A 13,318-nucleotide genomic window follows, 5' to 3' on the forward strand; every position below is an offset into this window, starting at 1 on the left:
ACGGTAAATATAAAGCTCAAGCAAGGAGCCGATAGTACCCCACCCCCCCCCCACACACACACACACACCTCTAAAGAGCTCATCTGTTAAATTCATGCAAGATATAGTCTGGCATATAAGGAGATATAAAATGTTAATTAGTGAGCGTTAGAGGCTACCTTTGGACAGAGCGATGCTATTGGTTTACTATCGGCTCCTTGCTTGAGCTTTATATTTACCGTACAGTCATGAGAGTGGTATCAATTTTTTTAATCTAGCTCTCAGCAAGAAAACGAGAAAGCTCATCACCCAAAATGTTTGAACCATTCATTTAATTTCTGCTCAGCTGTATGTCTATTCATAGGTCCAATCTCAAACTGTGCTCTCTATCCGATGATTTAACAGAACATTTAACCTTTAATAATGTTTTTGGATTGACACTGTCGGAGAGGTTTATGATTACTTAAATGTTTAATATAGAACATGTGGCAGAGCTGTTGTGTTGGATTGCATTAGATGTACAATAGTTGATAAACTTGATAAAGTGGCAATAGAGTCTATCAAGCTACTTGACTAGTTTCCTAAAAGAACGCAATGTAACTGACAGTTTGGTGTTTTCCCACATGTGTAAACTGGTTTGACTTAAGTGTCCTCCTCTGGGGGAGCTTTTTGCACACAATCGTACAATAGCGTGCGGCCATGTCAGAGGCGCACAGATGACTCATCAGCCTCTGGGGAAGCAGTGGCAGAGAGACAAAGAGAGTTAAGTTAAGAGTTTGGGAGGGAGCAAGAGAGAGGAAAGGGGGGAGACAGTCTTAAAGACGAAAAGAAAAAAGGGAGTGAGGTTTTGGATGTGCAACAGTTAGTTTCTCTGCTGTACTAACACAAAACAGGACACCGCTTAGTCAAAGTGTTGGAGTCAATATGAACTTGCCTTTACGTGTGTGAACATGTGGCTGTTTGTATGTTTGGACTAAAAGGGGAGGAAGGTGTTTTAATGAGTTTGTAGGTGATGGCAGGTGGGGGTGGGAGGGGGTATGGGTGCATGTTTGTAGCGAAGGTAGTTAAAGGAGGAAGTGACAAACTGATAGATGGGAACAGAATGGTCTATGGAGTGGCAACGGAAAGAGAGAGAGAGAGTTAGTATCTCTCACACACACACAGTACATTAGAGCCACACACCTCACGCACACATTGTGCATATAGGCACAATGCCATTAAAAAATATCATTTCCCACTTAGACATAACATAACATAACACACATACTCACAATCAACAGAGGTCCTGGTCTGACAAATTAACAATAAAATGTCAGCAGAAAGTAATCATGCCCTATCGCTATTGTTTGTAGTTTTGTCACATTTTTTACTTTTTATCATAAGCCTTCCGCACACTGGCGAGACACATCAACTGGCATCTAAACTTCGTTCAACAAGTTGAATGTCGTGCCACAGTACCTCTTTGATGGAGACAGTGATTTATTGAGTAGTTTATTGAGCTCGGAATGCTGTTTGATTCTCAATAAACTATTGACGGCACTAATTATTGTTTATCTTTGATGGCCAAGCTCATACAGTGACATTCACCGGAGAAACAGGAATTGAGGGAAACAAAGAGTGCTTGTTTTGATTGCTGTCAGTAACCATGCATCTGTGCATGCCTCACATTCATATTTCTGCGCGTGAGTGCATGTGATGTGTGCGTTTCTTCATGCTTTGTTTGGTCCCACTTGTGTGTATGGATTTGTGTCAAGGGCGTGTGAAGGAAGTCAGGGTGTCACCAGCACTGCTCTCTTCCAGATAATTTACGATCTGATGGAAATACTTCAGATGTGTTGATGTCGCTCTGCCTCAAGGCTTCTCTGACTTTGATACAATCTGACTTGGCAAACACAGGGATCATTCATTGGAAGCTCTCTTGGCAATGAGCAGCTGTTAGAAAAGATGAAGGATTATTTTCTGCGAGCATATTATGGAAGAGAGTTGTGATGCTGAGCAGCAGAACCCTGATATCTCTTATTGCTTTCTGAGATGTCCTCAATTTTCAACTTCTAGTTTTCTGATTGTGTTTTCCTTCCTGTGCATTTCTTTTGCACTTTTTCAATGCATTCTTAATCACTCATACCACCATTAATAGATGGTTATATCTCTTATTTAATGGTTGGTACCTGTATTTGGAGGAAGGTACTACCCTGATGAACCAGCATCATGGTGCTGCTGAAATCAGCAGAGCAAGGAACGCTTAAGTAAGTGCGCAGTTTTGCTGTTTCAGCTTCTCACATGCGACTGGGGAATGTCACAGCACTGACTCAAACACACACAAACGCCATGCTCCTCGCACACACAGAATGACAAAGACATGCGCTTTGCATTTTCTCATTCGTACGGAGTTGCGATGCTTGCGCTGACGTCGAGTCTGTTGAGGCAGGTGAGCTGTGATCGATGTCAGCCAGTTGTGGCTGCAGCGTTCACATCAGGGAGCAGTCAGAGCAGGGCGTGGCTCTATGTGTCGGTGGTGATAGTCGCGTTAGAGAATGTGATGAATCCACAACAGCTTAACGACCATTGAGACAGATGATTTGAATGGTCATAAATGAGAACAGATGGATTAAAGGCATGCTGTTTTTAATTAGCAATGATTACACTAATCACTACCAGTCTCGTCTTCTATTTGTTCTGTTTTAGGTTAGACTTATAATGTTTCCACTTATTTGTTTATGAGCAGTAGAGGGCACACAATAATAGTCAATACAGTCAATTTTAGGGATGCTGTGTTTTTAAGTTGCAAGCTTTGAAAGGAAGAAGAAACTATAGCTTTGAGAGAGATTCTGGGTTGCCATGTCTGATTCCTTTCTTCTCTAAAAAAGAAAATTATAGTTGCTCCAGCTTTTATCTGACGTGTATATGTTCATTGAAGCACCAGGGTTTCAGAACAGCCCTGAAATTTTCCCACATTTTGAAATTGATGTGTCTCAGTAGTTGGAACTTCACTGGATGTGTGCTGTTTTTCATTATTCTATTACTTTCTTTCTTTACATATCTATCTGTAGATGATGAAGCCCCAACAGAGGAGGCAGCAGCTCCTGAGGCCCCGGCCCCTGAAGCAGACACAACGGCAGAGGTCAATGGAGATTCCGCCGCTGACAAGGAAACTGAGCATACAGCCGAGGTGAAGAATGATAATACTTTTGTTTATTGGTTTTAGCTTGAATCCTTTTTCAAAATCTGTCAATCAGTCCAATCTTCTTCTTCGTCTTTTATCTCAGAGAAGGTCTCCTGGTGAATCACGAATCTTAAAGCAACCACTTTTGGTTTCATCATGGTACTGACTATAATTTTGTAATAACTGGTCGGCGGCTGTGGCTCAGGGGGTAGACTGGGTCACGAGGTAGCCGTTCAATCTCCGGCTCCTTCTGTCCGCATGTGGAAGTGTCCTTGAGCTAGACACTGAACCCCAAGTGACACCTAAAAAAGTGAAATAAGTGCAGGTCTGAATAATGTTTGGGTGAATTATGTAAAAAATAAAGTGTTATTGTTAAGTTTGGGTTACTATGACATTGGAAACTTTTTTGTCCTTAGTCGCCGTCCTCTCTCCAAACCTTTAATCAGAATGAATCAGTGTTTCTGGGTAACAGTGCCTCTGAGGGTCCTGGATTCAGTTTAGTCAAGAAAATCTAGTTCTAAATCTTCAGGCAGTTATTTGATAAGCTGAGTTGTATCAAATAGCTGAAAATCATCTCATGTTAGCTCTTGGTTGAGTATTGAAAGTCTTATGGAGCATTATGTTATTGGCATGAAATGTAATGAAAGCTCGGTGTCTTTGCCCTTTTCAGACTGACTTTGTGTTTTGTATTTCTCTTGCTTATTACAAGAAAGGGATGGTGAAATTTTAACAAATAAGCTGAAGTGAACCTAAAACCCCAAACCAGAGACTTGTTTTCTGAATCATTATGTGAACATAATAATGTATATCTTGTGCTGAATATAGGAAATACCACCAACAGCGAGTGAGCCTGATAATGAAGCCGGTGAACCAGTGACTCCTGCGGTTGTAGTGGCAGACACGCCTGCAGCAGACACCGAGCCGGAGGTGAAGGCAGGGGCGGAGGCAGATGCAGAGGCTGAGGCCACTACAACAATAGAAGGTGATCAACAAGTGTTCAAATATGAAAATATGCACACTGAAAACAGCTTGTGCACAGTTGGTGTTTAAAATTACTTTTCCAGCCTGTCTGGTTTTGCTTGCAACATGCATTAAACAGTAAGCTATCACAGCCCATGCCATAACACTTGGATGATAAAAACACATCCTCCCCTCTGTTTCCCTCTCCTGCAGTGCCTGCAGCTGATCCTGAGGTCATTGATCCAAACGCTGAGGAACCAACTGCTCTCGGAGAGGAGGAAGCTACATCAAGCACTGGTGCAACACCTGCTGAGGAGGAGGTCAGTAGCAGAGTTTGAAAGTCTTAAAGTTATTCAAATCTACTCTGACAAATGTGAACAAAACTTCCATGTTCCAGTTATGCATAATTGCGGACATGCTGTTTAGAACACAGATATTATTCAGGAACTGCTATGCTAATGAGAAGTTAATGTGACCTTTCTACATGTTAATATTTTATATATTCATATATAATAGAGTGGACCTGAGGCCACATCAGCAGCAGATCCAGCTGTAGCAGATAATGAGGAAAAAACAATTGATCCTACTGCTGATGCACAACCAACAAAATCAGCTGTTGAGGAAAAAGTCGAACCAGAAGTGGAGGTCCTTGTTCCAGAAAGTAAGAATATATATGTTCTGGTGAATACCGTGCACTCATCATATTAAAAAGAAGGCAACAAGGATCCCTGTGTCACTGATATACTTTAATTCATGAAAGCAAGAACTTCAATGCTTGTTTCCTTGTTTTTACCTAATTACGTCGGTACAGAATAGCACCTTGAGACAGTAAGTAAGAACTTATAAATTGTTACATGCTAAGGCATTTTGGACCATGTGTAACTTTTTGATTTGTATTAAAAGTACACAAATATAATAACGAGTTGTAGAGAAAATAGCAAATGTATTCTGTAGATGAGCTCACCCCTTTGGCATGTGTGTCCTTTACATGGGGAAACTGTGAAACTTCCTGTTCTGCCCCTTTGTTCTGCTACATTCTGTCTTAATTAACACGCCATGTTGTGTCATGGCAGCTAAGGATTTTTGTATATTATGCCTTATAATTTTTAGCGTTTCTGTGTGTATTTAAGATGTTTGCATGATTCTGTTCTTTTTCTTTGCCAACAGTTGAGGTGGATGATGTTCCTGAGGTGAATAATGGTAAAAAATAGTTTTTTTTCATTTCATTGTCATGTTATGTTTCTTTATTTGAACAGGGAAAATGCACAAAGAACATTAACCCTATGTAAGACAAGGAGAGATGTAATGTACCAGGTTTTAGCAAAAATGCTCCCCCTCTTAGTCCCTGGGCAGGTAGGTAGCATAATAAAAATAGATTCTGCTCTTTCGTTTGAAACATTTCCAAAGCCACATTATACAAACCTCAACCTTTCTGGAGCCAAGTCTCGCAGCTAAACTAATTACTGAGGCACACCACAAATAATTTGGTATGACTCAAAAGCTCTTTTCATCATACAAGAGCACCTCAGGAGAACACAATTAAAACCCATTTTATTTCAGTAACCATGGTAACAATGAATCCACAAAGAAGCTGAACTGCTGAATTGACGCTTGGGACAGATGGAAATGTTGAAGTCCTACATGGCAGCATTGTAAAAAACATTACATTTTATACTAGGCTGGCCATTGTCTCCTCTTCGTCATGCTAACAACTAAGAACATTGCCGTGCAGTGTTGAGGAAATGATTGCTATGGAAGGAGTCTTCCATGTGACATCTGGCAGGCAAACATTCTTGCACGGTGGTGACAAGAGGAAAAGAGTTGAGAAATGGAAAGGAGGATAGAGACACAGAGACAGGAGAGTAAAGAGAGAAGAGAACAAGGTCGGGGAGAGGTGTAAAAACAAAAGGAAAGCGATAAAGGGAGACGCAAGGGGACAGAGTAGAAAGGAGAAGGTGGTGAGATTAATGGAAAGGCCAGAGAGGTATAAAAGAAGAAAGGAGGCTCAGTAGATAGGATCGGAGTAAAACTTGGCTCATTACGTAACATTCGTGTGTGACAAATGGTGCTTTACAATGAGAGCAATTCTTACTCACAATGATTTAATGGACTTCTTTCAGGTCACTGGATCATTATGCCCCTGAGCTTCTATCTAAAATAATTCACCAATCCTACCTCGCCCCGCTCAGCCTAAAGCTGTTGTGTTCACAGAGTCCCACGTGTTGTATAAGTCACTTGGGTTTTCCCCCAATTTTATAGAGTCAGGGTTTTGGTATTGTTCCTGAAAGATAAGATCCTTTAATCTGAGTCAACACTAGTTCACAAGATCACCGACACACCCTTGGAGCAGGTAGTGTTACAGAGTCCTTATCGAGGACACCTCTGCAGGGTAATCACTGTAGTGAAGTGGACAGTGTAGCTGATATTATCATTAAATAGTTCAACATGCAACAGGGTAGTAAAGAGTGTTAAAGAGATGACATGTTATAGGTGAACATCTGGAAGATAACCCTCAATGGGCGGGATGGCGAAAAGTGAATTTCCCTACAGGGATTGATATTGCATTTCTGTCACCAATAATATCTAATATATTTTTTTCAGATGTAGGGTTTGACATTGGAGATGCTCTGTCAGAAGACAATGTGGTGGAAGGCCCAGGAAAGAGGAGCAGCTTTGAATCTGGGAGTGAGTAACTATTATAGCAATACCTTTGATATTATCATTGTAACAAATAACCAGAAAGTATGTAGAGATGCACACAAGAACCGTCGGGTACACAGTTAGCAATACAGACAAGACCCTGGGGAAGAGAAGGCTCAGTTTTGATGGGATTGTACTGTCTTTCATAGTTACCACAGTCTGGGATGTCTTTTTTATCACTCAGTTGGAAACTATGTGGAACAGTAAGATTAACCCCGCAGGGACCGGATGTTAATAATAATAATAATAATAATAATAATGCATTTTACCAGTTTCACCTTCTCCGAGTGTTTTATACTTTAAACTAGTTAGCCTAAACTTCCTGTTTACAAGACCATGTGAACAGGAAGTGGATGGGACATTTGATAATTAATGTAATTTCTTTGTAAATGCGGAAGTTAGTGTCTTTTAAAAATAGGAAAATTTCAAGAACATGGCTAGTCATCATTCTTTGGAGAGAATTATAGTTTTACTTCATGTACCCCGTTGGAGCAGAGCAGCTTATAGAACCCATAGATATTTGTGTCTTGAGCTAAAATAGACTAATCTCCCCATTCAGCATTTTATAACTCTTAAGCTTTCCTGTTTTTGTCACAGCACCTTATCATAGTGCTTTTAGACATTCTTCTCGTGGATCTATATGCTGCGAGAATGCCGTTCCCATGACAAGACAACGAATTTTATCGTTTTACCTCCTGGGTCAAGAAGGTTTAATCACTAGCCGCAGAGCAATTTGACAGCAACACTTTCACGCTGATTGTCTCGCAGCTTTCACCCTTTATTCCCAATCTGAAAGTGGATTCGTCTACGTCGGCACAATCATTATAATCTTGTGAAATGCGCACTTCTTTAGTGCTCTGTTATTAGCAGCTTTGTCAAGTTAAAGCAGGTAGAGGGAAGCCATGATGTCCCAGGCATATACAGACAGGAGATAACAGGATTGGAACGAATCATAGATCAGAGTGAAAGACATCGAGGGCGTGTGTCTCCTTCAGATATTTTATCTCTGATATAATAAAGCCATTTTAATGAGTGTACAGAAGAGACAGACTGGTTAGGACAGAAATTCTAGACTTATTAATGCCTTCTCGGTATAAACTACCACAAAGATAATAATCCTGCTCCTTTCTTCTTCTTCTTTGCCTTATGTGTTTTTTTTTTTCCATCTTCCTTAAATCACCTGTCTCTCCTTTCTCCTTTTAGCACATGCTGCTGGCGCAAGTGGAGAGGGTAAGACTTTTTTTGTTCATGGTCAAAATATTTATGATAACGAAACAATTATCAAAATCATGCCATCTTCTGTCCAAATCGCAGAAATCCCAGACAGATACGTAGCTTTGCAGCCACAGCAGCAGTTGGGCTTACATATAGGTAGTTCTGGAAACTAGTGAAACACCCAACATACGGCTGGCATGCCTCTGAATAAACAGGAAACAAGACTCAGCGGAAAATGTCTCTTCCCAATTGTTTTAGTTCAAACAACGTTTGAAACTGGTCTTCCGAAAGAGTATTTGACCTTGAATCCATAGTCACGCTACTTCTGTTGGAAGTGCTTCTGCTGAAGCTAACTTCTGTGATTCTCAAACAGATACAGTTTGACAGATGCATGGTTGTCCCTGCTTAAATACACCGTTGCTCGTGTCACATTAAATATGAAATGTCCTGTCATGTTGCTAACTGTATTTGTGTGTTCTCTGTTCTAACCAACAGTCAAACCTGAAGCCCAAGGTGAGTTATCTTTCTTCGCTTTATTTTTTGTTTTGAATACATTAACCCACCCACCCATGCATGGCCCCAAACATACCTGCAGCGTTCCCCTATTGTCTTGTGTAAAGCAAAAAGCCCTGATCAGGTGTGTTGTTGCTGCAGCTGCTGCATAACATTTAAAAAAAAACTTTAAGAAGTATCTTTCTTAATTAAATGAATGGCAAGTCCAGGCAAAGGAAAAGGCAAATGTTTCTATTTTGTCAGTTTATCACTGTATGTATGTGTTCATGCAGTCTTTTTACACCACACAAACCGGTGTGTCCGTGGTGTGTGTTCTGTAGTTGTGCACATGCATGTTCATACATGTCTGTGTCTACACACATTTACTTCCTTGCTGACTCACTGCCTTCTCCTGTTTTATTTCACCTAATTGCACTGACTCATTCCTTTTTCTTTCATTTATCTTGAGTCACACGACTCCTCTGACTCATTCCACTCCCTTTTTGTTCTATCTTTTTAACTTTGTTCATCACTATATTTACTGTGCTCTTTAATTTTTGTGAACTTAAGTTGCTGACTCACCCATCACAACCAAACATCAGGTCTGCCCTTCCTTCATTCTCTCTATTGCCACTTCAGCATATCCCGCCGTTATTACATTGTTTTGACTGAAGCCACTGCAGGGACAATAAAGAGCTAGTATTTAGAAGAAATGTGACGAGGAAAAACAATAATAATGGATGATAAACAATCAGTAAACAATCCCTTCTGTCTGATTTTTTACTCATATGTTTAGGTCAGAATGGCAAAAAACAAATTTTCCACAGATTTATGGTCTGGTTTGTAATCTTCACTTCTACCTTCCTCATTTATAGTAAATTCAGAAGGCTTAGCAGCATAATATAGCTATTAAATATTTGTGTAATGTTACCTTAAATGGCCTGGCGATCCACCTTCATCAAACCTTGAATAATATACAAAGTACATGTAGTGTTGTAGTGTAGTCGCCTGTCATTAGGTGTGTCAAGTCTTTGTTGTATCAGCAAGAGGAAATACCTAGTATATATACTGTAATAGGTTAATTCAATTAGTCAATTAAGTCATTAAGCTGGTCTTTTTCTTGTAGTGGTGTATTTGTTGATGTACTTTAACTAGTATTTAGGAATGCTAAAGATCATGGTTATCATGGCATTGCAGGTTTTAGGTGTGCATGTGTTCGTGTGCCGTTAACAGACAGACTTATGACACAGCAGGAAAACTATTCAGGTCGGTGTTGTCATAGTAACTGGATTACAGGGGCAGACAGATGCTGTCACAGTGAATGCTTTTAGGGGTCTAAATGGTTGGGTAGGCGAGTGAAATGGCATCAGAAAATGCTGCGACAGGATGATGCATCTCAATCAGACGCACGCATTATGTCATGTTATTCATCATTTCAACTGCAAAACGGCACCCAGTGTTGATACTGAGCTTTACATTCTCTTTAAGTAGCGGTTACACTGACAAAAATATTCACAGTCGTATCACAACACATGCTCGAATGACTTTGATAAAGTTGACATTATGCAGCTCTGATGCACCGGTGTACATTATCTTTTTTGTTTGTTTGTTTCCTACGTGCAGAGGCCAGCTCCGGCTCTTTGGCAGCCATCCTGAGTGCAATTGTGGTGTCTGTAGTGGGAGCAGTTGTTGGATACTTCACCTACCAGAAAAAGAAACTGTGCTTCAAAGATAGACAAGGTAAATATCTTGCAGACTAATTAATTAACTAAAAAACAAATAACAGGAAACTTAACTGCTGTACACAAGGCTTGATGTTTGCTCGATCACAGCACATTTAGACTCTAGTTTCTTCAACAAGGACCTGCAAGTCGAGATTTGTTGTTTTTCTATTGCTATCGGGTGCAGGAGAGTACTGCATATGCTTCACTTGGACCATAGCAGAATCGGAGCCTTTAATCAAGCTGCCAGCGTCTTTAGTAACACTTTGCTTTAGCCAGGCTCGAGGGCGAGATGGGTGGGAGTGTGTGACATTTGGTCTGAAAATCACAAGTTCTAAAGGTCAGCAGTATTTCTTTGAGATATAGTAGCCTCAGCTTCATCCCTTATAGAGTGTTGTCACTTACAGTCAACTCACACACATCCTGCATACCAATACTACCGATTCAACATGAGCAATAGGCCATTCATCTTAATTAAGCAATGTAAGACAAAAGTCAAATATAGTTAGAGATATATATATGTGTAAGAATAAGGACTATACTTTGACTATTGATAGCTAGTATTTATCACATTTTTTGAATATGAATAAAAATGTTTTTTATATATATTTAGTATTCATGAATATGAATAAGGATAAAGGATAAGGATAAGGATGTTTATTGTCATAGTACGAACACACAACGAAATTAAGTTGGCGACTCAGTCAGTACAGCAGCAACAGTTAAAAAGTGTATAAAAACATTAAGACAAGACGATGAATGATTCTTGATCAGCGGCAGAGAGTAAGGATTGTAAATAGCAATGTAATTAGCAGGTACAGCATTGCAGCTGCTCCATTGACAATAAATAGGCAGGCTTCACTGCACAGAAATTAATTTATTTAGCTTTTACAGCTGACACCAACAAATCGTCACAGTGGTAAAAATAAGCAATTAGAGCCGAGAAATGTTAACATCCTCAGAAAGTCCCCCGGCGTCGCACTTAATTCGTTGTCACTTAACTAAATGCTTGTGAAATCCAAACGGTCATGTGATGATTTGTCTGCTTGAATTTCCCCGTCCGTGTGCGTCTATCTGACTTTGTCGATCTCTGATTAGAAGTGGATCCAGAAGCTGCACGCAAAGCTGTTGCAACAGAGGCTCAGTCAGATCCCCAGGGTAGGACACAGAAAACACACCCACATACGCAAAGAAGATACAAACACACAGATCAAACGCATGTTATAATATTTTAACCTTCTTTTTCCTTTTTGCAGTCCTTAGTAACCTGCTGAACTCCTCCTAGACCAGCAATGATCACATGACTGCCTGGACCAACGACTGGCAAGCATAGTGGCAAATCTCACTGTTAAGCTCTATCGTCTTCTGTGGAGCTAAATTACTGTGAGGCCCCGGAGTAGGGCTGTGTGTGTGTGTGTGTGTGTGTGTGTCTCTGTCTGTTTGATTTTGTGTGTGTGTGTGTGTGCGTGCGTGCCTGCGTGAGTGAGCCCATGTGTCTGAATGTGTGAGTGTGCATACGTGTTCATTCTTGTGTGTGTGCACATATGTGGGGAGTAAATATATGTGAACATTGAGGGTTTTATGATTGTCAACATAGCAATTTATTAAATGATTGGACAAATTAACCATGAAATGGCAAAATTAAAGAACAAACTTTTTTATTTCATTTGTATGGCCACTATCCAGTTCTAGTAATTCAGTGTGAATACAAACCAGTGACAGTTATTGGTGTTGTAGATGTTTAACTTTGTACTGAATTCTAAAAAGTGGATTTTTCGTTGTGTGTGCTAATTCTGTCATTGTTTGAGCCACACATATTATTTTGAAAGTCCACTGGCAACAGCCACTTAATTCAAATATTTTGTTTTTGTTTTTGTAATAGTCTGCAGTACAAATGCAGGATAGAAGGATAACAGGGGGATTCAATAACTACCACTGTATCTCCTGGATTCTGGCGAGGAGAAATATTATAGGATAGATTCTGGGGATGCTACATGGTCCAATGTGTGTTCCCTGGACCAGTGATGTCACTGCGTGTGTGTATGTGTGTTTGTATGTGTCTATTTGTTGGGTTGGTGAAGGGGCTTATTAGTTTTTAATCCTGTTGGGTGACTACCACTTCTCCTCAGTCAGTTCAATAAATTAGAGTGAAAGAGTGAAATTTACAATCAAACAAAAGAAAAATTCTCATCAAACAAACTCAGTTCATTCATTTCAAATTGGTTGAACAATTAAACACATATACATTTATTTGACAATGTTATTTGAACATTTAAAAGTGAAGTGGAGTCGAGTCCAACCCTGTTTCTGTCAATGGATGAATGTTCACCTGACATGGACAAATTCACAGAGGTCATGTGGTATTGTATTAGACATTGTTCTGATGTAGTATGTGGCAGTCTAGTTGTGATGCAGTAATTTATCCTCTATAGTGCCTTTCACTGACACAGCCTGGCTTGAACAATCTACTGACACACAGGGAAGAGAGCTGGGACAATACAAGTGAAAACAGGCAAACTAGTAGTTGAATGTATCAAAATACACTAGACAATTGAGGAATGTACAATCTTAATTAATTCATAATCATTTCGGTGGTTGAAAAGCCTCACCTTGGACTGTTTATGTATGTGACACTGTTACATTATTGTAACAGCTGCTGTATCCGTTCATAGTGGGCTGTTTGCTGTTTTACTTCCAGTACTTTTTTTAACCAATATTGCATACAAACTCTTTTAACAATCTCACATTTCAGCCATAAAAGTATCCTCTCTGCGTGTCCCTTTATTTGAACAAGCCAGTTGCTGTCGCAGTGTTTTTTTATCATTCATATGTCAACCTTACAGACACCATTCACCTGTGATTTTTATATGCATTTTACATTTAGCAGTGGTTGATTATTGTGAAACGCCTCAGAAGCAGCGCAAGTGCTTGAAAAAAAGAAGAAGAAGCCCAACAGTTACTCTTTTTTTTTGCAGCTGTAGCACAAAAAATATTAACTTCTGAATGTCTTTTTGTTGCCTTGCAGTTTTGTACTTGCTCTGCACCCTTTAAATTATGAAATAGGGTTATAGAGGTTACATAGTGCTGC

At 39.8% G+C, this 13,318-nt stretch overlaps 1 protein-coding gene across 1 annotated transcript in view; it reads left to right on the top strand.

Annotated features, from left to right (window-relative positions):
* The window catches only part of LOC116389612 (cytochrome c1), a 14,740-nt gene extending 3,032 nt beyond the window's left edge, over positions 1-11,708 (top strand). Inside the window, exons 2-12 of the mRNA XM_031858444.1 lie at positions 3,030-3,148; positions 3,968-4,124; positions 4,316-4,422; positions 4,619-4,763; positions 5,270-5,302; positions 6,704-6,787; positions 8,006-8,032; positions 8,513-8,530; positions 10,133-10,249; positions 11,329-11,388; positions 11,487-11,708. Of these exons, the coding sequence (XP_031714304.1) occupies positions 3,030-3,148; positions 3,968-4,124; positions 4,316-4,422; positions 4,619-4,763; positions 5,270-5,302; positions 6,704-6,787; positions 8,006-8,032; positions 8,513-8,530; positions 10,133-10,249; positions 11,329-11,388; positions 11,487-11,515 (896 nt within the window). The 3' untranslated portion in view covers positions 11,516-11,708. The remainder of the gene's footprint in view (positions 1-3,029; positions 3,149-3,967; positions 4,125-4,315; positions 4,423-4,618; positions 4,764-5,269; positions 5,303-6,703; positions 6,788-8,005; positions 8,033-8,512; positions 8,531-10,132; positions 10,250-11,328; positions 11,389-11,486) is intronic.
* Positions 11,709-13,318: the final 1,610 nt, after the last annotated feature.

The sequence above is a fragment of the Anarrhichthys ocellatus genome, unplaced genomic scaffold, assembly GCF_004355925.1.
Source record: "Anarrhichthys ocellatus isolate YVR2014 unplaced genomic scaffold, GSC_Weel_1.0 scaffold20, whole genome shotgun sequence".
In the NCBI taxonomy this organism is placed as follows: domain Eukaryota; kingdom Metazoa; phylum Chordata; class Actinopteri; order Perciformes; family Anarhichadidae; genus Anarrhichthys; species Anarrhichthys ocellatus.